We start from the raw sequence: 25,311 nt of genomic DNA on the forward strand, positions 1-25,311 counted from the left end.
CCTACGCTTCAAATCCCACGCGAACTCTTCGCCTTCCAGCTCGCCGAAGCCGCCTTCTCCAACAACCAACTCCGACAGCAACAGCCAGGCGCCTTCACCCACTTCCTCCACCACCACACGGACCACCACCCCGCCACGTGCCTTCCCGCCGCACATACAGGACGAGGTGCTGCAGAGCAAGGAGTTTGCTGTGGCGAGTGACGGTGGGTCGAGTCCGAGCGGGCAGTTTGCGGCGGTGCATATCGATAGTGGGAGTATGTCCGGTAGTGAACATGGCGGCAACAGCAATGAGCGGAGGGACGTGAAGAGTCCGGATCATGTGTACGGCGTGAGATCTGCATCGCCGGCAAAGCGGAGTGCGGCGGATATGGAGGACATCAGATTAGATGCGAGTAGGGCACGTGAGCAGACGCAACAACCTGCTCCGGCGAATGTGGGCTTCGCACCGACGCGGGATGCGGCATCGACGGATTTGGATGAGCCTATGGCTGGGATGACGCCTGCGATGCATACGGACACAGATGAAACGGCTGCGAATAGCACTGCCCCTACTCAGCTGGGCACTTTGACCACCAATACCTCTGCTGCGAGCTCGCATTCTGATGCTCCTCCGCCTTACGAAGAGAGTAACGCCGTCCGTAAGGACACGCAGTACACTACCGCGGAGATTGATGCGCAGGTTGGCAAAGTACGAGAAGCTTGGAGTAAAGGTCCGGATGTTGGCGAGAAAGGCGTGGTCGTCTCGTGCAGGTGGCTCGGTCGTGTTCTGTCCCGCACCAGTGACGGCCTAAGGAGCAACGACTTTACGAAAGGGATGCGAGAAGGTCCGATTGGTCTCATTGATAATTCTGACATTGTGCCCGAAGGGGCCTTTGATCCACCGTTCCTTGCTGACCCGGAGGACCCTAAAGGCAACTTCATACCACTCAAACCTGGGCTGTCAATGGATCAGGATTATCAAGTACTGCCGGACTCTAGCTGGGGCTACGTGGTCAGCTGCTACGGTATGGCACCCGGCCAGAAGCAGATCAACCGTTACGCGAAAAATACAGCCGGACAAGATGCGGCCACCACCAACATTCAATATGAGATGTATCCGCCTACAATCACCATTCGAAAAGTACCACAGCCCACTCAGGAAGAGCAGCAGGCTGCGACACCAGACAAATCCAATGCCGAGAAGGCGGCGAGAAGACAACAAATGCAGCGGCAAGGTCAGCGTTCGGAGAGTGATGCACCCAAGCTGGTAACCGCACGTTCCAGCAAGATGCAAGACTTTCTGGTGCGTGCAAAGGAAGCTGCCGGTATCCCAAGAAACACCCAGGTGAGAGTATGGCGCCTGCTCAACGCTCAGAAAGTTGCAGTAGAGGCGCCGGATCATCACGAAGCGGGCGTACTTTCGCCGCCGCGATCGCCAGACATCTCTGCAAGTAAGTCTGCTCGAGACACCAAGAACGTGTTAGTCCTGCCCGAAGCCGATTTCAAGGCGATGGAGGTCGGTCGCGACCTTGAGCATGTCGATGTCAAGGATCAAACCATGAACAACAAGTACAACGGCAATAGCACTGTCGACATCTACGGACTGCATGAAGATACGGTCTTACTTCTCGAGGAGCAGATAGGCGGCCCGGCGGGTGGTGAATTCCAGTCTGATAACAAGAAGCGTACGAAGTTCTCGTTGCTCAACAGCAATAGCTCGCGGCCTGGATCAGCACCCGCTTCCGGTCGCGCAAGCCCTCAGCCCGGTGGCATGATCACGAGAGGTCGTGCGCGGCGGGACGGCAGAACTCGAGGAACAGTCGGGCTTAGTAATCTCGGCAATACCTGCTACATGAACTCTGCGCTGCAGTGCATTCGTAGTGTTGAGGAGTTGGCCATCTATTTCCTTGCTGACAGATACAAGGCCGAGATCAACTCTAACAACCCACTTGGTCATGGTGGCGTGATGGCCAAAAAGTACGCTGGCGTCTTGAATGGCATCTACGGCGACAATTCCAGCAGTACATTCTCTCCAAGTGACTTCAAGCGGACATTGGGCTCGCTCCAACCACTGTTCTCCGGCTACGGTCAACAGGACTCTCAGGAATTCCTAAGCTTTCTGGTGGATGCGCTCCACGAGGACCTCAATCGCATTCAGAAGAAGCCGTACACCGAGAATCCAGACTCGGATGACAAGACTGTGCGTGATCCGCAAGCCATCATCGAGCTTGGCGAGGTTTACCGTAAGAACCACCGAGCACGCAATGATTCAGTCTGCATGGATCTCTTCAGCGGCTTTTACAAGAACACTATGGAGTGTCCTGTCTGCGAGAAGGTCAGCATCACGTTTGATCCGTACTCCCTTGTGACGGTACAACTGCCGATCGAGAGCTCCTTCCAGCATACAGTGACCTTTGTGCCGCTCAATGGTCCTCCAGTCAACCACGCCATAGATACGGACAGGAACTCCACTATCAAGGCCCTGAAGCAGAGCATCGCAAGCAAGCATTCTGGCGTTTCCGCTGATCGTCTGTGGATGGCTGAAGTTTATGGTCAGCGAATCTATAAGGTCTTCGAGAACCATCAGACGCTGGCGGAGCTCAGCATTCAAGGGCACGATTACATCTTTGCTTTTGAGTTGGAAGACGTGCCGACGAACATCTCAGATCGTGCGCCGAGGAAAGCCTTCTCACACGGTAGCGACAAGATACCGGACATGGATGACCCGAAAGCGGAGCGCATGGCGGTGCCGGTCTTCTCTCGGCAGCGCAGTCGTTTCGGCAATACGTGGGAGATTACACTGCACCCGCTGTATATCCTGCTCACAAGAGAAGAGGCGAAGGACTTCGAGGTTATACTGAAAAAGTTGCTGATTGCTGTGTCGAAGCAGACCAGCAGGCCTATTCTTACAGAGTTCGACGACAGTGACCAAGTTGGTGAGCCTACGGTCAATGGCGAGTCCGAGAAGGAGGAGTCGGCCGGCGAGGACGTTGCGCAGGTCAGCGACCGCTCTGTGCCATCTGAAGACGGCTATGTTGAAGTATCGCTTGACAACGCAAGGGAAGACGGACAGTCCGAGCAGGTTACCAGTGCACCTGAGCCTCCACCCAAGGCTACTCCTATTCCGGCGCATTTTATGAGCCGCGATTACAGCATTGCGGAAGAGCTGCGGAATCACCTCTTCGCTGTCAATTATGCTAAGAGCGATGGCGGAATGTCGTGCGCGAGCATGCAAAGCTTTGTCGAGAAGACCGTGTCCAATATGTATAGCCGCGTGAAGCAGCCTCCACGACGGCCCAGCGTGCAGTCAACGTCCGAGGAGTCGACCACGAGCGTGGCTGCCGGGCATGCGGAATGCGAGGTTGAGGAAAGCGATGCCGACGACGATAACGACAAGCCAGATATCGTTATTGGTCAAGAAGATGCCTTGCACATGCCCACGCCGACAAGCGCTAATCCCGACAGTGGTAGCGACTTTCTGCCGGACGACCCAATCGAGGGTCGAGGTGGGCGGCGCCGTGTTCAGGGCAAGCAGGATAAATTCCGGCGCAAGCGGAAGCCTAGGCAGAAGACGTATGGCCGCGCAGACCGTCGAAACACCCAGAACAGGCCGGACAGTAGCGGCTCGCTGACGTCAACGCAGTCCAAGGGCACGTTGAACGGGCATGCAGACAATGACGATGAGCAGTACTACATCAAGCTGGGCGAAGCCATTGTGCTGGACTGGTACCCAGATGGGCTCAACGACCTGTTCGGTGGTGATCCGGAGGCGGAGAACCAGAAGCGTGGGTACTGGCTGTCTTCACGAGATGGCAGGGATCTCGACTTTGTACCTGACCCTGTTCTGCAAGCAAAGAAGCAGCAGCGCGCTGAGCGCAGAAAACATGGCGTCACTCTCGAGGACTGCTTCGTCGAGACTGGGAAACGTGAGATCTTGTCTGAGGACAACGCTTGGTACTGCAACCGTTGCAAGGAGATGCGGCAGGCGGCCAAGACGCTTGAGATCTGGACGATTCCGGATATACTGATTGTGCATCTGAAGCGCTTTGGTGGCAACCGAAGCTTCCGTGACAAGATCGATGTCATGGTCGACTACCCTATTGATGGTCTAGACATGACGGAGAAGATCGGTTTGAAAGAGGACGGCAAGGAGTATATCTATGATTTGTTTGCGGTCGACAACCACTACGGCGGCCTCGGTGGTGGCCACTACACTGCCCTGGCTAAGAACTTTTACGATGGGCAGTGGTACGACTATAACGGTGAGTACCGCTTCGCTGCCGATACTGCGGATCATTGCTAACAGCGCGACGTAGACTCGATATGCTCCAAAGCAGGCGATGCCAAGCTGCGCTCTGCCGCAGCCTACCTGCTCTTTTACCGCCGCCGCTCCGACAAGCCTCTCGGGCCCCAGTACCTACAGAATCTGATTATGGACGCTCGTAATCCACAACCGACCGATGTGACCGCCGAAGACGACGACGAGGACGAGTCGGGGGAAGCCAAGCTCGGCGGCCCAACCTCCTCACTGCATGGGTCGTCGAGCGCTTTACACGCAGCAGGAGCCGGCACGAACGGGATCCATCTCAGCCACGGCGGTGGTGGGGCTGGAGCCAGAGCCGACAGCAGTCTGACAACGAAGACGAGCCTGGCGAATAGTAGCGACGGCTCTAACGTGCCTAGACAGTTTGGCAGCCAAGGCGGTGACTGGGGCTTCCAGGGTCTTGACGAGGTGCCGGATACCGGGCTTGATGCGGAGCCCAGTACTGCGCTGCTGAATCAAACCGGGCACGCTTATGACGATGAGGACAACCTGAGCACAACTGCGGAACACGACTCTGCCATGGGAGGCGATGACAGCGGTTTCAGATCTTCGATGGAAGAAGATCCAGTCTACGGCCCGGACATGAACCCGTTGCTAGGGCGCGACGATGACTATGACATGCGAAGCCCGCCGCCACTGGAAAGTATCGAGCAAGAACACGACTTCTACGACGATCACGGCATGTATTCGAACGCGAATGAGCGGCCCAGTGAGCCATCGAATTTCGATGAGCTTCATGCGAATGCCTATGATGCCGAAGTCTCTCATGTGGAGAACGCCGACGCGGAGAGCCCGCCAGCGCATGACATTCGTCTCGAAGCGGAGGATGGGCACAAAAAGATGGAGTAGGTCTCCACCTACCTCTGTGCACCACACTGGGACGGCGTTCACGGCGAGAGACGAGCAGCTTAGTAGGCTTGTCGTTTACTGCACCCGTATCATATTGAGGCTTTGCGTCGACCATACTGATCTATCTGTTAGAGAATCCGGTTGGCTGGCAAAAAGCGAAGTGTTCGCGGCCTTCTTCCACCGGCAGTAGTAAGCACAAGCTGTGTGTCTAGCAAGTCGCACAGTCATCACCTTAACCTTTTGCGTCGAGAGTAGCTAATCCACCGTAACTGGGGCCGAGTGCGCAGCTCTAAGGCTAGTTTGAGTCCTGCCAACACCTTCGACCAGTGATGGCATGGTTGCAAATGGTCAGGCCATCCTCCAGGCGCAGGACCACAAGCCTTGTAGTGACGTGTCTTTCATCAGTGTGAACCTAGAACAGTAACAAGCGCTTGCTCACTCGCGCTCTTTCCCAACGGCCACACCCCCACCTCAATCTGCTTGTTTTCCGTCGCCCGTGGCGTCTGCCTGCTGAGCTCAACCTCTTTGGGCGCTGCCAGCACCTCGTCCTTGATCTGATGGCGTCACAGATCTCCTGGCGCCTTACTGGGCCCGCTAGCCGAGTACAATGATGAAGAGGCTGGGAGGCGACTGTTCACCGCCGTGTGACGTCTTGCAGGGGTAACAGCATCTCGAAGAAAGCGATATCGCGGGGATCCCCACAAGTATTGCAGAGACGGTGCTGAAGATATGGTAGTCCGCGGAGAGTATGTAGACTATTGTGTTCCTATCAGCGCCCCGCTTGACACATTGACAACGCATGGTGCCTTAGCAGTGCTTGCTAGATGTTGAGCATGATCTTCAGATCCGGTGTCATCCTAGGAATCGTCTGATTTCACCACCCACGCCTTCCAGATCCAGCAAGAAGGTATCGTGACCAAACATCGATTTGTCTTCGCCGAGCTCGATATGCGTCACACTGCGATTGCCCACCTTCCGTAACGTCTCAGCAATCTCTCGCTGTTGGAAAGCCGGGAAGAGGATGTCCGATGCGACACCCAAGACTAGCGTTGGCGTGTCGCGCAGAGGCGCCATGCCGCGGACCAGATCGTTGTCTGCAGATTTAAGATGCGCTGAAGACGGCGTTTCAGAGGCCATGATATCGGCTGATGATTCTGTCTCCTCGTATGGCTCCTCCGGCAGAGCCAGACTGCACACATCATTCGGTTTCTGCTGACTCATGATACCCTGAAGTCTGCCGGCATTGTCCTGCCTACGCTTGGCGGTGGCTTCCTGCGTTTGTTTGCCGAGATCGAACAGATCCATAGCCTTGCTAACATAGAGCAGACTGTTTGCATCGTACTCGAGGCACCACTTCTCGCCAGCATGGTCAAGGTACGTTTCTATCAGAAAGTCTGGACATAGGGCGGGCGGTTTGCTAGAATCCGCACGTTGTCTGCCGAACCGCTTCTCCCACTCCGGTCCTGAGCGATAGGTGACTGTCGCTATTTGACGTGCAAGCTTCATGCCCTGGTGCGGAGGAACTGTGTTGTAGTAGTTACCGCGGGTTTGTGCCCAAGCCGGATCGCTCATGAGGACTTGACGCTGCGTATGGCGCATGGCGATACTGTAAGGATGGCTTCGCGCGCAGCCCGATACTGAGGCAACGCGTCCGACACGATCGTTCTCCAGTATGCCTGCTGCGAGCGACTGCATGCCACCCATACTGCACCCAACACTAGCGTAAAGCTTGCGGATGTTCAGACTGTCTAGCAGTCTAAACTGCGCTCGCACCATGTCGTGCATCGTCAGGATGGGGAAGCGGGTCGCATACGGCTGCTGGCTGACCGGATCAATGCTGCTTGGGCCTGTGCTACCGTAGCAGCCTCCGAGAACGTTCGTGCAAATGACAAAGTACTTGTCCGTATCTAGCGGTGCGCCAGGTCCAATGAACCTCTCCCACCAGCCTGCCTTGGGGTTCGCTGCCGTACTGTGTGCATGACTACTCGCTGAGAGACCCGTATGCAGAAGGATCGCATTGCTCTGGTCTGCATTCAGCGTACCCCATGTCTCGTACGCTATGTCGAAGCTCGGTAACACTCCTCCCCAGTCTAATAGTATGGGCTCGTCCGAGTGGAACGTCTCATGCTTGCCAGTCGTATACGAGGGTTCGGGTCCGGACATAGACCGCCTGCTGAGCCTCTCTGTCCGCTGCTCCACGTTGTCCAGGCATGGGAAGGCCAGCTGCGGGTTTGACAATGGCGGAAGATCCTGTTCAGGCGCGGGAGCCGTTGCTACTTGCGCAGTACGTCTGCTTTCGGTCCGTATGCCGCGAGGTGTCTGGCATGATGGTAACGGTACACAACGGTGCCACAAGCTCGTCCTCGGTGACGCTCGCACGGCTCTTACCAGCACGCTGGCTGCGCTTATTGACGACTTCATGATTCCGATGATTCTCTACCAGCCCACAGAGTCGTTGTCAACACTGCATCTTACTCCGCCACCTCGAAGGCTGATTTCAAAGCACTGCAATGCTTTCCATGCTTCGGCTCGAAAACATTAACCGATCTGCGCTGACGCCATCTGCGGCTTTGAGTTCTCGAGTCATGCTTCCCTCCACACATGCAGCTACCTACTGCACGAGATGTGCACTCCTCACGATTCGTTGGCCGGTTTAGACTGCTCGCTTGTGAATGGAGTAGCCGTGTCAAATCCTTTGACGATCTGTTCCTTAGACTGCTGCGATGCGATGGGCATAAATATATGCTTTGGCAGATTCGCTTCACCAGCCCTCGATGCGTCTAAGCAATGCTCGTTTGAACCGGCCTTATTCGTGCTGAGCTCGCGTGCTGTTTGACAATGACATCGAGCTTGTACATAGACACTCAACGCACCACCGCTTAGCAGCACGAGAGTCAACGGTGCTGCAGCCTGCAACCGCCCCAAGTTCTTTCACCGTCAACATCCTTTCAATCAAGCTACATAAGCAAGTCTGCTCCATCTACTAGGCGTACATAACCCTGGAGATCGTAGAAACATGCTCGTCCACCAACCGCAGCTGGCTGCGCCAATTAGCGCCAGACGCCTCTCAATCCAAGCCTCCTCTAGTCGCAAGATCCGCAAGCGTTACTGTACATGGCACAATTGGTATCTGTAATGTAACCCACTCATCGCTCGTTCAACACGTCCTTTAAGCTCACTTGCCGCCGGTCCTCGGGGTCCGAACGGCGGGACTCCTGTCCGTCCACATCCTGCGTGCTCACACGCATCTCGGTGGTCTTGAAGATGCCTCCGAACGGCGTTGGCGCCGCGCTGCCGGCGCCGCTGTGAACAAGTCCGTCTTGGCTGGAGTTGTCACTGTCTTTGTGATCCTTCTCCAAGCCTCGGAGGACACGGTCATACCAGCCCTCGCTCTTGTTGTTGGATTGGGTCTCGGTGGAGTCAGACTGGTTTTGGCTGTGCAACTCCTTCGTCTTGTAGCTGTTTTGCGGCTTCGTCAGGCCGCGGGTAGCGACAGCGCCGTTGTGGTGCTTGCGCGTGCGGTCCCAGGCGTCGTCGTAGATGTGCGTGTTCGGCTTGTCGCTGAGTTCGAGAGAGTCACCAGTATGCTGGCCTCGCGCCCTCTGCCACAAACGCAAGAATGGAACGCGCAGGGCGGGTAGACAGCACACAATGACCGAAGTGTTGGCTTCGATCTCGGTCCAGATCAAAGCGATGGTTGAGCCCCATGTCGGGTCGGTGCTGCCGGCACTGGCGCGCAGCATGACCATGCGAACCGTGGCGGCCGCAATGACGAAGGCACCAAGACAGAAAATGGAGATCAATCCAGTCTTCTGACCGCGAGCCATCTTGAGGCCCTGAATGAGCGGAATTGGTAGGATAAATATCTGTGCCAGCCGTCAGTATACATGATCACGGCTCGCTCGTGATTTGTACATACCACTATATCGAACAGGATGTTGAAGGCCGCGTGAGTGTACCAGAACTCGGTGTTGCTGGTACAGTGTCCAGGTATCGTCCTGTCCCACGCGCGGTTGACTGGAGTGCACTGGAAAACGGTACCCAGGGCGAATGCGATCGATCCAGCGCCGGAAATGGCGGCTACGGTTATTACCAGCCAGTGGAAGCTCTTCTGATTGAAGATGCGCAGGTAGAGGAAGCAGAAGGTGAGCTTGGTGAAGCCGCCGAGGAGTTTGTAAAAGATCTGGTAAAGGTAGAAGTAAAACAGTGCATCCATGTACGTCGCCTTGATGTTTTTGAGGTGCTTTCCGAATCCGTAGTGGGCCGAAACGCCGCCGAGCACGGTTTCAATGAGGAGGACGATATAGGCGCAGGCGGCCATGGCATCGTCCCATCCGCGCTGCCGGTGAGCCCAGCGCCAGCCTTGCCGGAAGGCGAAGAAGCCGGTCGTCACGCAGATGAAGACTATTGATACGATCACGAAAGCTGGAGAGCGGTTTGGCACATCTGTTGCCCAGACATGGGAGTTTTGGATGGGAGTACCCGACATTGCTGCGGCGGTGCGGGTTTTCGTTGGCCTGTGGGCGCAATGGATGTGCGACGAGCGCAGTTATTGATGTCGCATGTACTGTGGTCAGGATAGAAGTATAGATTGCCGGTTTCCAGGAATTAGTAGCTTATGCTCCCGCGGGTACCCTCCAGATATGAAGTGAGGGTGCGAGGTGGATTGGGCTCTCGCGGCGCAGGGTCGGGATTGTGCGGCACCGTCGCAGGACTATATGAAGTTGCAAGATGAAGATGCAAGCCTTCAGGCACAATCACGCGCGATAGCTAATAAGCTCGCGAGCCGATCGTGGTGCAGCCGTTGCAGAAGTAAGAGAGGATAGCGGAGGGAAAAGTACCAACGTCAAGCGCACAGGAGCCGAAGCACAGGAAGGGCGGATGCGCGCCGATCACCTTTGGAGAAGTGAGTCGAGGGGTGGAGAATGGACCCTTCTTTCCTCCTATCCCGTGCTGCAAACTACCGATAGTTCACCGCGCATGGACGTTGGATCGCACCGTCCGTGAGCTAACACCCGCGGACAAAGGCCCGCACTCAACGAACGAGGGAGCGGATGGCCCTAACGTGGTGAGCTCACGGCCTTATCTCTCTAAAGCACGCCACTTTCAATGGTCTGCTCCTCGTTTGACTTAGTAGGCCGAGGCCGAGTGCTTGCTTCTAGCTTCTGGGCAACTATCTGGCAGCCGCTAATGACGGCAAGGAAAGGTTGTTTGCTTCGCAGTCACAATCAGATCGAGTCACTCGGCCCAGTCGGCATGTGCTTCGGAGACCTCGACGACGATACCAATATGTCGGGTTGCACCTTGCGCGGTGGGCGTGGTTGACTTGCGTGATGGACCCGCACTGATACACTGTTTCCGATCGACGCGCACGATTCCCTACTTCACGTGTCTGGCCCTGTAGCTCGCTTGCGCATTGGAGTAGCACATACACCGGCGTGTGACCTACCGTGCACGTAGTCTAATTAACCTTCAGCCACGCCGCCGAGGATGTAGAGATCGAGTGCACCAAGCAGCCACTGGCGCCATCCTCGGTTCCCGCATGCAGAGAACGAAATAATGCCGTCGAACTTTCAGTTGCCGACATCAGCCAAAACGCAGGCTGCGAACTGGAAAAGACCTGAAGTGCGCACAGAAGATAACCTTAGCGTGTGATGAGCACGTTCTGCCTACAAGCGACACAACATGGGCGAAGGCGACCACAACATCCTGAAGGCTCAGGGGAATGCGTCTATCTACCTGCCGTCAGTGGTGGAGTTTCTAGCTCCGCGACTTTTTCGCCTACATCCCGGGAATCGGCGTGCGGTTCTGCCGCATCTGCGTAACGGTCTGGTACCTGCAGCGAGTCAACATCCCTCTTAGTCGATGCACCATAATATGGAGCACGTTGTTCCGCCTGCAACAGTGCGCCTTAATCATCATCCCATCCATTCCAACCCTAGAGCACATTGAGGAATTTGGCTGACATCTTCCAACCGAGCTTGTCTGGACCGTTCTTGCACGTCTTGTCACGATTTCTCATTTTCCATCAATCTGGACGGCTCCTTGTTCGCCGAATCACGGGACTTTCATGGCAATATGTTGTAGCAGTCGTACCGCCTTGGCAGGGTTTGAAGTCAACACACTCTCTACCGCAACTGTTTCACTAAACCTCTTGCGATTATGCTAACCGATCACGAAAGCAAGGCCTCGGTAAACTGTCGAAGCTTGCCAATGCACTGTGAAGACTGCGAGATCCTCCGAGATCTCACAGCTATTCAGAAGGCCCGCTTTGCGCCACCAGCGGCCATGCAGATAGCCCACAATGATCTTCTCCCAATAAGGAAAACACGCATGACTGCGTATCTGAGAGCAAAGCCATCCTGCTCGCAAATATCACAAAAGCCTCAACACTACTCGTATAGCACACTGCTCTCAGAGTCGACCATAGATTACAGGAGCCTCGACCGAACAGCAAAACCGGATTGATCTCTTGCAATCGGACGATCATCTCTTGAGTGTCTCGTCGAACCGTTTGAGCGCCCAGTAACTCCGAGGCTGAGCATGGCAGTAGCGAGGTGCCTCGGTAGAGGACCGTTTCAGTCGGTATCCTCGTCAGTAATCGACATTCAGAAATTCGCGCTTCAAGTCCTCGTGTATCGATGGTGACGCTGTCGGAGTGGTACTCATCTTATAGTCTACGCCATGCTTCGGGCGTAGATCTAGAGGAGACGGTTTGATTGAAGGCGTGCTGGACAAGCTTCAAGGGGAGTGGCAAGGCTCATACGACGGTGCACATGCTCCGGCCTACTCAGGATGGACCATCGATGTCTCCGATCGAGCGAGACCCAAACATGTCCATCATTCCCTTCGTTCGTTCACATCCATCCATGCAAGGTTGCGTCTCCCTGTGCAAGACGAGGCTCTCGCACAACCACTTAAACCTCCTTCACCCAAGTGGCAGGCACAACACCCTTCCCAGCCCTAGCCTCAACCTCGCACCAGCCGTCTCCCTGATCTGCACTCACCAGCACCATCCTCTCTCCTTCCTCCATGTCCACCTCTCCAGGCCCGTTAGCATTGTACGTATACAGAGCCTCCACCTGCTTCTTCGCGGGAGTGGCAGCTTTCTTCGCGCCTCCTCGCCGTGGCGCGACAGCGGGTCCGACTCTCTTCTGCTTGACGCTTCCCGAATCTGAACCTGCGAGCGAGACGGTCGACGCGGAAGCAGCGGTGGACATGGGCCGGTCAGCAAATGGAGACTGAGGTACAATCTCTGCATATGATGCCGGTACCAGACCAGGAGAGGCGCCGAATGATGATGGTTTGATCTTGATCCAGCCGGATCCGTCGTCAGGTTCCATGAGCGTAAAGCTTTGGCCTTCGGAGACGCTGATCTCGCCGTCGCCGGTCGCTTGGTAGGCATATAGCATTTTGCCGTGCTGCTCATCTTCCGCAGTGGCGTCAGCACCGTTCGCGTAGGTTGCGGGAGGCGGCGCGACGATTCTGTGACGACCTGTAGGCTGCTGGGTCTCGTTGTCCGCTGTGGACTTCACCGTCAAAGCGGAGACGCTGCGTTGCGCACTGGCGGCGTAGCCGGAGCTCAGTGTGTTCATCGAGCCTAACGTATCGCTGCGCTGGAGACTTGGCATACTGCCGCGATGGCCGGTACCGTTTGGACTGCTCGCACCATTGCTCGTAGGAGGCTCGAGTGTCGCAGCCTGCGCTTGAGCTGATGCTTGCCGCTCAGCTTTCATCTTCTTCCTCGCTTCCTTGTCCAGCTCGCCCGGGCAGTCTGCCGGAACTTTCAGCTCACACTTTAGGTGACACGTGAACCCGCAGTCGTTACAGATTAGCCCCTTCGCGCTCAAGCCCCATATGCGATCACCGCACAAATCGCAGTTGGTCGGTAACCGGAACGTCTCATTCCTGAACGCGTGCTTCCGCGCTCCGACAGTAACGTCGCCTACGGAGGATAGAATGGTGCTGACCTCGATCTCCGCAGTAATCATCTTCCGCTCTGCCTCGTGCAATGCTTCCTGATGGTAAAACTGCGAACGGACGACTTGAAGCTCGTCGCGCTTGTCGCGTCCTTCGCGGATGGCCTGACGTACTCGTTTTGCGCCTTCGACTTCCCTCCGCTTCGCATCACATTCTCGCTTCAGCTCGCCTACTGATGCCTTCGACTTGGACAAGATGTTCATAAGGAAGGTCTTGCTTGCCGGATCGCTTGCCATTACATCGTCGTCTAGCCAAACTGGTGAAGGTTCAAAAGCAAAGTCCGGCGGATCCTGCCATTGTGATGCATTGTGCCGTACGAACATCATGCTGTCTAAGACTGGGTTGTTTCGTGGTATTTCTCCGGATAAATGTTCGAGGAGCCTCAGTGATCGCTGCAGAGTGTCCGTTTCCAGACTCGCGGCCGTCATCCAAAGCTTGTTCAACGCGCCTGTCTTCGCTTCTGACAACGTCTGGAGAGACTGTCGACCACTACTGTCAGCGCAAGGCAACCATAGTATACGAAGAACGTGGTATCAGAGACGGAAGCCTTACGTCAAGGAGCTCGGGGACATACTCATGATAGTATCTCTCCTTCTGCTTGTTCGTTACATTGATGGCGATTAGATAAGTGTTCTGCGACCAGGTAAGTACGGGATGCAGCTCAAGCTTTTGAGCTGGCTCCGCCTACCTTAGTGTTCCGCATATCGTTTTGTTGCTGCTGATATGCGCCTTGGGCCTTCGTCTTGCCGTGATCGAAGCTGTTCTCGATCTTCTTCCGCCGGTTCTCCACTTCTTGGCATACACTGTCGTACTTGCCCTTGGTCTTCCGCAGCTCGCCATACACTCCATCTCTCTCCTTCTCCAGCTTGGCCGCATACTCCGCATGCTGCTTGCGCAGGTCTTCGTACTGCTGCGCCAGAGCCTGCAAAGGCTGTGCAAGGTTATTGATTAACTGCGCTGAATATCGTTCATGCTCGGCTGCCCTTTGCTCTAACGTGGACAATTGAACCGTCCAAGTAGTCATGCTAGCACTTTCCAGTGAGCCTGGTGTCACCGTCGGCGTGTCTCCAACGCTGAGACTACTCTGTTTTTTCGTTTTCTTCTCGAAGTATTTCTTGGCCAGCGCGCTGAGCTTCTGGCTGTACTCTTTCTCAATGGCGCTGCGCTCGCGGTAGAACTGCTGGATGTCGTCGAGCCAGGCGATACCATTGCTCACCCAAGCATTGACTGGCTTGAAGCCGTCCTTCAGCTCCGCCCCAAAGTTGGGCGCGATGTCCACTTCTGCCATAGCGAGTCGAGACGTTGTTCGGCATTAGCAGTACTCGCGATCTTCCCTATACATTACGATTGAAAGACATTGCGAATCTGTCCCGCGGCCTTGGCCTGTCGTTCCGGCTTTATAGTAGGGTAAATCGGTTATCCAGTCAATACGCTTACCCCGCCACTCAAAGGAGGCTAGCTTGTCGACGGATACAGCCGCACACGCACCTCTTACGCATAGAAGCCTAAGGCTTGCATGACTACAGTTACAAGAAATGCCCCTTCAAGCGTACAACATCGACATTTCAACCTATCAAAATCAAGCACGGCCACAATGAGCGATCAGACGCCGCAGAAGAGCGGGCTTAATGCTCAGACTCCCGCTTTCACACCGGGCGAAGGCAAACTCAACTGGGCCGACGAAATGTCAACGCCAGTCGCCGAAACGAAAGAAAACGGCTCGAAAGAAAACGGCTCACTGGAAGAAGCGCAGCAAGATGGCGCGACGCAGTGGATGGGTGGCACGCAAGGACTCGATGAGCCCGAATTTGATGTAAACGTGAAGCTTGCCGATCTTCAAGATGATCCCAACAACCCTCTCTATTCCGCCAAGAGCTTCGATGACCTGAATCTGTGAGCAAGAATGTGCCGTGCCTGATCCCTTCACTTTCACTAACTCTACTGTAGACGCGACGAGCTGATACGCGGCCTCGCCACCATGAACTTCCGCAAACCCAGCAAGATCCAGGAGCGTGCATTACCTCTTCTGCTCAAGAACCCGCCACAAAACCTGATTGGCCAGTCACAGTCGGGCACGGGCAAAACCGCTGCCTTCGTGCTCAATATGCTCTCTCGCGTTGATCTCAACAACAAAGCTCCGCAATGTTTAGTCTTAGCACCGACCCGTGAGCTTGCCAAGCAGATTGCTGGTGTGGCAACCATCATGGGCACCTTCCTTCTCGAGAAAGGCCTTCGAATTGCGGAAGCCATTCCGCAGTCAGTTCCGAGAGGCGCCCAACTGGAAGGTCAAGTTGTCGTGGGCACACCGGGCACCACGATGGACATGATCAAGCGGAGACAGCTCGATGTACGCGCCATGAAGGTGCTTACCCTTGATGAGGCCGACAACATGCTTGATATGCAAGGCATGGGCGATCAGTGTAAGCGTGTGAAGAATCTTCTTCCGAAGACCATCCAGGTTGTTTTGTTCTCCGCTACTTTTCCACCAAAGGTCCTGGAGTTCGCCGACTTCTTCGCTCCGCACGCTAATCAGATCACCCTCGAGGTCGAGCAACTTACCGTCAAGGGCATAAAGCAGATGTACCTCGACTGTAGCACAGACGAGGAGAAGTACAATGCGCTTGTCAAATTCTACGGCCTGATGACGATCGCTTCTTCAATCATCTTCTGCCACCGCCGCGACACCGCTGCTGAGATCGAGCGCCGCATGACCGCCGAAGGACATAAGGTCGCCATGCTAAGCGGTGCGCTCGAGGGCCAGGAGCGTGACCGTGTCTTCAATGAGTTCCGCACTGGCTTGAAGAAGGTCCTCATCACGACCAATGTTTTGTCTCGTGGCATTGACATTCAGACCGTCACCCTTGTGATCAACTATGACATCCCGGAGACCTACGGCGGCAAGCCAGACTTTGAGACCTACCTCCACCGTATCGGCCGTACAGGTCGCTTTGGCCGGACGGGCGCGGCGCTGAGCTTCGTGCATGACAAGAAGTCATGGGCCAACCTCATGGCCATCTGCGAGCACTTCAAGGTCGAGCCTACTAAGCTGGAGACGGACGATTGGGACGAGGTGGAGCGGAAGCTCAAGGCCATTATGAAGAACAAGCGGAACGACGAGGCGCTCGGGTTGGCGAAGGAGGAGGCTATGGCCGACTAGGACTAGGTCATTGTTCGTTTCTCTGCAGCTATTAGCGGCGCGTTTCAGGCGTTTGTCGTGGGCGGTCATGATCGGCCAACGTCGAATGACATGGGTGGGTATGGGATTTCACACAAGCATATGTTAGCAAGGCGCTCATGGGGCTAAAGCGAGCGGGAAAAGCTTGCGATGAGGATGGTCCACTGTGTACAAGCGCGTTTGCGGGTATGACGGTCATGCTTGAGAAGGGTCACTTGAGAAACCCTGTAAGAGCCGTCATCAATTCTTACACCAACTACAACTGGCTAGTGTTTTGACCAGCATCCGCAGCTCATTGCGTCTTGACGTGACCGTTCGCGTCGCCATTTGCAAGCTTCTCAGCAACCTTCGGTGGCGCAATGTCCCGCAACACCTTCCTCGCCGGCCAAGCGAATCCCACACCACGGCTTTCAACCTCCTCGGGACTCAGTAAGAACTCGATAATAGCCATGAACATATACGCCGCGATAGCCGTCAATATATGCCAGTACCCATGCAATTCTAGGAGCACAGCCCACGGCATGCCGACCTGCTGTTTCAGCCTGGTAACAGCGGGGCAGAAGTTGACATCGATATTCCAGATCCCGTACCCAACCAACGCGGTCCAAGTTGCCCTCGTCAGCATCCCGCCCACTTTCTTCCGATGCTGTTCGTTGCGAATTCGGGTCTTGATGATCCAACGCGTTCGGAAGCCTACGATCCAGCACATGCAGAAGAACAGCACCACGTGCGCGACGAACTCATCTGTCAGGCAATGGTAGATCACAAAGGGAATCAGTACCCCTAGGATAATGGCTGTGTTGCGCCGTTGAATGGCCGGTGGTTCGTTGAATGTGAAGATTTGGAGAAGGACACTGCCCATCGCAAGATGCATGGACAGCTCATCAGACATCTGGGTGTGGTATTTGAGGGTCGTATGGTACAGGCCGGAGAAGATGCCGACGCAGATTAGGGCCCAGTAGGAGAGGTTGGGGGTTGAGAAGAGGGAGACATCCTGGCGTTTGTATCGCCGTATACCGTGAATGCCATATGCGATGTACGCGAGGCTTGTCAGAGTGTTAAAGAATTCGGCGACGAATTTGGTGATGACATAGTCCTACGAGCTGGTTAGGTTGTTGTCTGTCTGAGGTAGAAGGCTGGGATGTGTAGCAGTACCTCTTCGCAGAAACTGGAGTGAAGTTAGTCAACATATAATACAGCAGAAGTAATGTGCACGCACTTGACTGCCGCAGTAGGAGTACCCCAGAAAGGCAAAGCCTCTGTTAGGTTGCTGGGCGAAGATAGATCCCACACACCTCCAGCGGGCATCTTGTCCGGCTCCGGTTCCTACTGTTTGAAGCAGCTGTAAACGGTGCGAAGCTTGAAGGCACTTAAGGTTGTACAAAGAGATTGGTCGCTTCGATTGGGGGTCGAAAACGAGGTCGGATGCTGACGGATGACCGAGTTACTAAGCTGACATCTCTCCTGACCATGCCTGACATTGAACACGTACGTAGCTTGAGTGAATGCCGGCGATGCTACCATTCTCGGATTTCACAGACAAGATATACGGTGCTGAAGCTACCTCCTACGTCTGTACCGCTCAGCATCGCTCCGAAGCCACAGGAGAATCCTATGCTAATCTAAAGCTACACGCTACACAGTCGAGCCACCCTCGACACTAAACAAACCAGATCCGACGTAGTATGATGGATTACCTTATGCAAATCCTAACCCGCCACATATCTCCTTGGTATCTGCACCCGGGTTTCCATTAACAACCCTACTTGGATGCGAGATACTGCGAGCCAAGCGTAACACACTTGGGCCTGAGTGGCTGTAATGAGTGGCCGCAGGGAGTGGTCACCATCCGTTTTCGCCATGGATGGTCTGGAACTTCTCGAAGCAGTCGAGACTGTGCCCGTCTTGCGGCAAAAATGCTTGCGCACGCCGCTGCGCGCCTCAAGCAAGTTGAAATGGACTGAGCGGACGATCATGCCGCTCGTCGGATCCGGAATGGCAAGCAAGGATGGTTTTCTTGTGAGTACTATGTACACAACGAGTGAGACGGTCTGCGTTAGCTGGGAACGTTGCTCGACGCCCGCTTCCTGTTCGTTCATGTTCGCAATCACACACAGTCACTTGTATCGCAGACCTTCACGAGGAAAGCAGCCCGCGCGAGCTATAAGATGCACAAGCTGGAGTCTTCCGCAAACACTGGCTGGATATCGGTTTGCATGGTATGCTACTCGATTGCTGATACGGGGCTGTCTGCCAGCTGCAAAGACGAGCCGTACTTCGCTGCAAAAGGCTGGGGGCCAGCCGATCATTCGAAGTACCCTCCGTTAGGTTTGCTCGTGTTGGATTGGGACATAAAAGCTGCGAGACATTGCCTACACCATTCACTACGTCTGAGGCACCCAGCAGGGACGGCAAAATGTCGGACGGGTATATGATCACTATGCCTCCTAAACGGATATTGACATTGACTTCGGATGGCCTCAGTCGGGCAATCCTCGTTCTTTGTGTCCGTCGTCGATCAAATGCTCGATTGTGGTGCTTTTTAAAGCCTCAGTCATTCGGAGCAACAGCTGACCAGTACCGGCAACGGTGGATAATGACTCTTGAGTTCAACACGATGACCGATAGCGGCGTCTGAAGAGCTTGGTACAACGGGCAATGATTAATGCTTCAAGCCACTGGTTTACAAAGCGACGGACCGGACAAACTCCACACTTCGCTCTTAGAACCCGTGGGGACGCAATATTAGCCTGAATTGCACGGCGGGTTACTGCCGTGGCCGAGCAATGATCGGCACCATCGACCTTACGCTAACGCCCGACCACGACAACCGCAACGCAAATTCTACGACTTTGCTGCTCTACCACCATGTCAGAGCCTATAGCAGCGTACCGGCTCCTCTCGTAGGTTTCTGCGGTCCACCAAGTCTCCACATGACTTTTGCACATCCGATGACCTTTCGTCTTGGTGCGTTTTTGCACTCAAAGGCATGCAAAGGCCGACCAACATGATGGCGACCCCACCGTCACTGCGGTACAAAAAGGAGCGATGTCCGAGTGTGAGAAGGTAGTACTTTTCCAAACGCATCCCTTGCCACTTTGCTCCTATTTCCACCATGATGATGCTTGCGCCGGTTGCAGGCCTAGCGGCCCTCGTGTCTGTGGTATGCGCTCAAGCACAAACCAGACCCGTAGACTACACTACCAACCCTCAACCCAACCTTGATTCGCGCACGTTAGCAACGCTCATGACAACCTTCCCAAGCTGTGTGAACTCCACCCTCAGCACTACGCCAGTCTGCAACAGATCTCTTTCCGCATGGGACCGAGCGCATGCCCTCGTCCAACTCTTCACGCTCGAAGAACTTGCGAATAACACTGGAAATACGGCTCCTGGCGTGCCTCGCCTTGGTCTGCCTGCATATGAGGTATGGAATGAAGCTCTCCACGGCATCTCCCATGGACACTTCGCCACCAACGGCACGTGGAGCTGGGCCACCTCCTTCCCATCTCCTATCCTTTCCATGGCGTCGATGAACAGGACTTTGATCAATCAGATCGGCGACATTATATCAACGCAAGGCCGCGCCTTCTCCAACGCGGGGCGATATGGACTTGACAGCTACGCTCCGAACATCAATGGCTTTCGCTCACCCGTTTGGGGTCGTGGTCAAGAGACCCCTGGTGAGGATGCGTTCTTCTTGAGCTCCCTCTACGCCTATGAGTACATCACGGGCATGCAAGGTGGCAAAGCTCCGGCAGTCCCGAAGCTTGTCGCTGTCCCAAAGCACTTTGCTGGCTATGATATTGAGAACGTAAGTCGCCGAAGTGCGTGTGTGCTGTACGGAGGGTGGCTGATCTTTCTGCAGTGGAACAACAACAGCCGCCTGGGTCTTGATGTCAACATCACACAACAGGATCTTGCGGGGTACTATACTCCGCAGTTCCGGTCTGCGATTCAAAATGCGAAGGCGCTTGGCTTGATGTGCTCTTACAACGCAGTAAGTGCGAAACCAGAGTATGGTCAGTATGAGTTCCTAAGCTAATGCGTCAATAGGTCAATGGCGTGCCCAGCTGCTCCAATTCGTTCTTTCTACAGACGCTTGCTCGCGATACCTGGGGGTTTGGCAATGGTTTCGTGTCGTCCGACTGTGACGCCGTCTACAATGTCTACAACCCGCATGGCTACGCAGCGAACACCACTGGTGCTGTAGCGGACTCTCTCCGTGCCGGCACGGACATCGACTGCGGAACAAGCTATCCCTTCTACCTGGTTCCTGCCTTCAACGCTGGCTTGGTTTCCCGCAATGACATTGAGCTTGCCCTTACGCGCTACTACAGCGGGTTGGTCATGCAAGGCTACTTCGACGGCAACAGCAGCTTGTACCGCAACTTGGGCTGGAACGACGTCCTGACGACTGACGCTTGGAACATCTCTTATGAGGCCGCTGTTGAAGGCATTACACTACTGAAGAATGACGGCACGCTTCCGTTGAGCAAGTCGACCAGATCAGTCGCGCTCATTGGCCCCTGGGCGAACGCCACGCTTCAGTTGCAAGGCAACTACTACGCCGCAGCACCTTACCTTATCAGCCCCCTGCAAGCATTCCGGGCATCTGGCATGACCGTGAATTTTGTCAATGGAACTACGATCTCCTCCACCAACACATCCGGGTTTGCTGAGGCGATCACCTTGGCTCAACAATCCGACGTTATCATCTATGCGGGTGGCATTGACAACTCCATCGAAGCTGAGGGTCTGGACAGGCAGAACATTACCTGGCCAGGTAATCAGCTCGATTTGATCTACCAACTCAGCCAGGTCGGCAAGCCGCTCGTCGTCCTTCAAATGGGTGGTGGACAAGTCGACAGCAGCGCACTCAAGAACAACAGCAAGGTCAACGCGCTCGTCTGGGGTGGATACCCAGGCCAGTCTGGCGGCCAGGCGCTGTTCGACATTATCATGGGCAACCGCGCCCCCGCCGGCCGTCTGGTCACTACGCAATACCCAGCCAGTTATGCTACCTCATTCAACCAACTCAACATGAACATGGCGCCTGTCAATGGCAGTCTCGGTCAGACATATATGTGGTACACCGGCACGCCCGTATATCCGTTCGGCCACGGCCTCTTCTACACCAACTTCACGACCACGTCCACCATGGGTCCCGTGACAACCTACAACCTCACCAGCATCTTCGCGGCGCCGCACCCCGGTTACGAGTTCGTTGAGGAGGTACCAATCATGGACTTCAACTTCATCGTCAACAACACCGGCAGGACCGCATCTGACTGGAGTGGCATGCTCTTTGCGTCCACCACCTCGGGTCCTACCCCACGGCCGATCAAATGGCTCGTAGGCATTGACCGCGAGGCCATCATCGTGCCTGGCGGACTCGCCTCGGTGACCATCAAGGTGCCGGTCGGGGCGCTCGCGCGTGCAGATGCGAACGGCAATTTGGTCGTTTACCCGGGATCGTACTCACTCATGCTGAACAATGAGGCGAGTATCAGGTACAATTTCACGTTGACGGGCAATGCCGCGACGGTGCAGAAGTGGCCCCTCGAACAGCAACAAATCCCGCATGCGTAGAGGAAGCTCGGGCTGGCGGTATTATGATTCACGATAAAAGTATTGTAGCTCAATCGTAGCTCATCAGTAGAAGGCTCAAGCGTACTGCTTGTCTTCGAACTCCCTACGCTATCCGTCATTCCTGCTTGCCATGTCTTCATTCGCCTCGTTGTCGTACTTCTTCTTGTACGCAATTAGGTGCATCTTCCCATACCCGTCGCAGGTGTGACGACCGCATATGCATCTCGACAGCCTGTTGGCTGCTGCTTCCCTTTAGGAAACGCACCGGTTCCCGAGCGCGAACCGGTCAAGCTAGATTGCTTGCAACGTTCCACTCCTCCGAGCTTTAGTAGGAGTCATTGCTGCCATTGAGATTGGACACTCAATGCCCGCTAAACGGTGGCTCTCTTCTCAACCCACGACGCATGGCACGTAAAGAACGACCCACCCAGTTGAACCACTTCACAGCTTTTCCAACAGCTTCCTCTTTCGTCTTTCCAACAGCTCAGTTTCCACTTCCTCCGCCGTTGGCAGCTTCCATATCACACCGTCACCCACGTCACCCGGTAACGGCTCCCACGCTCCATCGAGTGCCTGCTCCTCGCCCACCACCATCAGCGCCTCATACGCCTCCTTCTCCTTCTTCGCCTCATACGCGAGTAGGCTCCCGTCCTCTTCGTCCAGGTTATACCCATAGTAACCCGCATTCACTCTCATGCGCAGCTCTTGCCTCGATTCCTTCTTCCGCTCCTCCTCCGGACTCTTCTTCGTCGCAGCCTCAAACAATTCCTTCACACCCGGCAGCTCCCGCGCGCGCCCAAAGTACCGATATCCCTTCCCACCACCCTCGATGACCCTGCCTTCCTCATCCGTCACCCGCCCACCACCGCGCATGTAGTTTGGCCCGCCGAGCTCTCGTATCCGCACCTCCCACTGCCATTTCTCGCGGAACAGCTTGTTCAGCTCATCGTTCAGATCTCGGACTTGGTAGTCGGAGAGCGCTGGGTCTTGAATCTTGGTGATCTTGCGGGAGATCTCCTTGAGTACCTGGCCCCGCCATCGTTCACAAGTGGGGATGTGTTCTTGTTGGCTGATGGCCTTCGGTCTGCGGGTCTTGTTGATGTCGAGGATGCCCAAGTCGGATGCTTGTTGCGCGCGGAAGCGAAACAGCATAGACTGCGCTTTCTCTGCGTTACGTGCCATTGTAGTGAGAGGCGAGCTGTGTGCTGTTCGTGCCGCGAAAGACTGGAAGGTCACATGCGCACCGAAGGAAGACGTGCATGTAGAGGGAGCGGGAGGGCGGCCGCATACGGCCGGCATACGCCGAGCGCAAACGTGAGTTCGGATGAGCATCTTCATCCCTACCAGCACCCCACACTAACGGGTATACCCCAATCATACGCATCCCTTCGTGTTCTGGAGATGACGACTTAATACCACCCGTGTCAAGCGCCCTGATCTCTCTCACGCCCCATCATCGCCCGGAGGCACGACGTGAACGGCGATCCTTACATCCTGTCCAGCCCTACGTGCCCTTGATAGCCCCACCTAACTAACAACAAGCCAGCCTTTCCATCCTTCCGCAGTGCATGCCACTCATCGCATCGTAGGTTCTGCGCGGCGAGTCCTCCTCGAGCCTCTCACACGATGTTTATCTCGCCGCCTTTCTTTAGGGCATGCTCAGAGTAGCGACTTGTAGTCATCGCGTCCGCTGGGTGAGCTATACTGATTGGCGTAAGCTGCTGACAACATGCTCACATCCCGTGACATCTCATTGCTCTTTACTACTTTTGCGGATGAATCGCGTAGCCACTTCCTACTTTCTTGCAACAATTCTCCCCTGTAACCATCCGTTTTCAATCTGTTTCATTCGGCCTTCACATACGCCGCGAACGAATCATGGCTACCAACGCCGACTACAAGCCCGGAGTGCCCTACAAAGAAGAAAATGAGAGGCTATACGACGGACTGCTTGAAGTATTTGCTGAGCGAAAGGCTGCTACTTACGCAGCCCATCTGCTTCCTCTTATCAAACCAGACCACTTCATCCTTGACTTGGGCTCCGGTCCCGGGTCGATCACCATGGACTTGGCACGCCTCGTGCCAGACGGTAGTGTAGTTGCTGCCGATATCAGCTCAGGTACCTTCGCCGTAGCTTACAGTCCTTTGCTTTTTCACATCTAACCAATGGACGATGATGCAGATTGGTTGGGTCAAAGCCGGGAGCTTGCAAAGCGACAGGGAGTAACGAACGTTACTTTCGAGGTCGCCGATGCCACCAATCTCCACCAATTCGCAGACGACACTTTCGACATTGTGCACGCCCACCAGCTGCTTTACCACGTCCCCGAGCAGGTACGCGCGATCAGGGAAATGCGTCGGGTGCTCAAACCCAACGGCATCTTCAGTACGCGCGACCTCCACACTTGGCTGGTGAGTCCTTCTCCACCCCAGCTGAAGGGATGGCGCATCCTCTTCCCTCAAGTGGTCGAGAAGACTGGCCGATCAGAATCCTTTGGTAGCGAAAGTCACATAGTTGCGCACGAGGCCGGCTTTCACAAGGACAAGATTGAAGTCAGCAGCTGGGCATGGGAGATGTCGACGGCGAAGTCCAGGAGCGCGTGGGTGTCTGGGTGGAAGCGTTTGCTCACGGAAAGGGCTATCGAATATGGGATGGCGACTGAAGAGGAGATGCACGGGTATGAGAAAGCCTGGGAAGAGTGGGCGGGAAAGGGGGAGAGTAGATTTATTGCGGTCGATGGAGCGACCTTGGCGTGGAAATGAGGTGCCAGGGTACTTACACAGCAGCATAGAGGTATGCATGGCGTTTATGCACCTAGCACAGGGGATCTGTAGTGCGAAGACACTGTTAACGTGATCGAGTGAAGTACTGCGTTCTAAGGTCCCCAATTGTCCAACTCAGCATAATGGAAAGGCTTGGCGCAGACAAAATACACAAGTGAAAGATGAAGTTGTGGTGGAGAAATGCACATAAGGCGGTTGATACCGTTTTGTGCCATTTCTCTGCGTTTCTCGAGCTCTATTGTCACCGCATCAGGCGCTGTTCTGACCCCTAATCCGCTTGTCCCCATGACAATCACCCTCTCCTCCGCTACCACTAATCCACAAACCACTGCAATCATCTGGTATCAATCTGTGCGCATTCGGCCAAAGCCCAGCCTCGACTTTTAAAACCCGCAATTGCCTCCCTGTCCATTCTGGGGGAGGTCTTTAGACCTATCGCTTCCCATCGACTCCGGGCGCATTTTCGCACATGCGCCAATTGTTTTTCTTGGTTTGGTCTTGCTCTATACCAATTCGATCTTGCCGTTGGTGGACAAGCGAAGGACGAACGCCGGTGCCCCAGTGCAAATGGAAGCATGCAGTACCAACTAGAACGCTAACAAGCAGTTTTCGATAATGATGATGATGT

General features: G+C 55.0%; 9 protein-coding genes across 9 annotated transcripts; 4 read left to right on the forward strand and 5 right to left on the reverse strand.

Moving 5' to 3' along the window:
- Positions 1 to 256: 256 nt before the first annotated feature.
- BAUCODRAFT_120356 (uncharacterized protein) lies at positions 257 to 5,152 on the forward strand (the record flags this gene model as incomplete). Its single annotated transcript, XM_007675909.1, has 2 exons — positions 257 to 4,241; positions 4,296 to 5,152. 2 exons carry the CDS (start codon positions 257 to 259, stop codon positions 5,150 to 5,152), a joined length of 4,842 nt encoding a protein of 1,613 aa, XP_007674099.1.
- Positions 5,153 to 5,578: 426 nt separating this feature from the next.
- Positions 5,579 to 7,706, reverse strand: BAUCODRAFT_389590 (uncharacterized protein). Its single transcript, XM_007675910.1, has one exon. The coding sequence runs from the start codon at positions 7,571 to 7,573 to the stop codon at positions 6,005 to 6,007; it is 1,569 nt and encodes a 522-aa protein (XP_007674100.1). The 5' UTR covers positions 7,574 to 7,706; the 3' UTR covers positions 5,579 to 6,004.
- Positions 7,707 to 8,143: 437 nt separating this feature from the next.
- On the reverse strand, positions 8,144 to 9,781 carry BAUCODRAFT_389608 (uncharacterized protein). Its single transcript, XM_007675911.1, has 2 exons — positions 9,072 to 9,781; positions 8,144 to 9,018 (listed from the first exon to the last, which is right to left on the reverse strand). Exons 1-2 carry the CDS (start codon positions 9,639 to 9,641, stop codon positions 8,299 to 8,301), a joined length of 1,290 nt encoding a protein of 429 aa, XP_007674101.1. The 5' UTR covers positions 9,642 to 9,781; the 3' UTR covers positions 8,144 to 8,298.
- Positions 9,782 to 12,069: 2,288 nt separating this feature from the next.
- Positions 12,070 to 14,414, reverse strand: BAUCODRAFT_42447 (uncharacterized protein; the record flags this gene model as incomplete). The annotated part of the gene is made up of 3 exons (XM_007675457.2): positions 12,070 to 13,611; positions 13,685 to 13,765; positions 13,821 to 14,414. Coding segments are annotated over 3 exons (2,217 nt in total), but the record flags the coding sequence as incomplete, so codon positions are not given.
- Positions 14,415 to 14,816: 402 nt separating this feature from the next.
- Positions 14,817 to 16,289, forward strand: BAUCODRAFT_65106 (uncharacterized protein; the record flags this gene model as incomplete). The annotated part of the gene is made up of 2 exons (XM_007675540.1): positions 14,817 to 15,025; positions 15,080 to 16,289. The coding sequence occupies 2 exons, from the start codon at positions 14,817 to 14,819 to the stop codon at positions 16,287 to 16,289; spliced, it is 1,419 nt and encodes a 472-aa protein (XP_007673730.1).
- A 251-nt stretch (positions 16,290 to 16,540) lies between these two features.
- On the reverse strand, positions 16,541 to 17,684 carry BAUCODRAFT_31353 (uncharacterized protein). The gene is made up of 3 exons (XM_007675369.1): positions 17,527 to 17,684; positions 17,463 to 17,475; positions 16,541 to 17,403 (listed from the first exon to the last, which is right to left on the reverse strand). The coding sequence occupies exons 1-3, from the start codon at positions 17,613 to 17,615 to the stop codon at positions 16,600 to 16,602; spliced, it is 906 nt and encodes a 301-aa protein (XP_007673559.1). The 5' UTR covers positions 17,616 to 17,684; the 3' UTR covers positions 16,541 to 16,599.
- Positions 17,685 to 19,428: 1,744 nt separating this feature from the next.
- On the forward strand, positions 19,429 to 21,899 carry BAUCODRAFT_65987 (glycoside hydrolase family 3 protein; the record flags this gene model as incomplete). The annotated part of the gene is made up of 3 exons (XM_007675593.1): positions 19,429 to 20,121; positions 20,176 to 20,307; positions 20,364 to 21,899. 3 exons carry the CDS (start codon positions 19,429 to 19,431, stop codon positions 21,897 to 21,899), a joined length of 2,361 nt encoding a protein of 786 aa, XP_007673783.1.
- A 441-nt stretch (positions 21,900 to 22,340) lies between these two features.
- Positions 22,341 to 23,081, reverse strand: BAUCODRAFT_64719 (uncharacterized protein; the record flags this gene model as incomplete). Its single annotated transcript, XM_007675522.1, has 1 exon — positions 22,341 to 23,081. One exon carries the CDS (start codon positions 23,079 to 23,081, stop codon positions 22,341 to 22,343), a length of 741 nt encoding a protein of 246 aa, XP_007673712.1.
- A 539-nt stretch (positions 23,082 to 23,620) lies between these two features.
- BAUCODRAFT_31356 (uncharacterized protein) lies at positions 23,621 to 25,030 on the forward strand. The gene is made up of 2 exons (XM_007675370.1): positions 23,621 to 24,018; positions 24,082 to 25,030. Exons 1-2 carry the CDS (start codon positions 23,778 to 23,780, stop codon positions 24,660 to 24,662), a joined length of 822 nt encoding a protein of 273 aa, XP_007673560.1. The 5' UTR covers positions 23,621 to 23,777; the 3' UTR covers positions 24,663 to 25,030.
- Positions 25,031 to 25,311: the final 281 nt, after the last annotated feature.

Source organism: Baudoinia panamericana, assembly GCF_000338955.1.
Source record: "Baudoinia panamericana UAMH 10762 unplaced genomic scaffold BAUCOscaffold_3, whole genome shotgun sequence".
NCBI classification, from domain to species: Eukaryota; Fungi; Ascomycota; class Dothideomycetes; order Mycosphaerellales; family Teratosphaeriaceae; genus Baudoinia; species Baudoinia panamericana.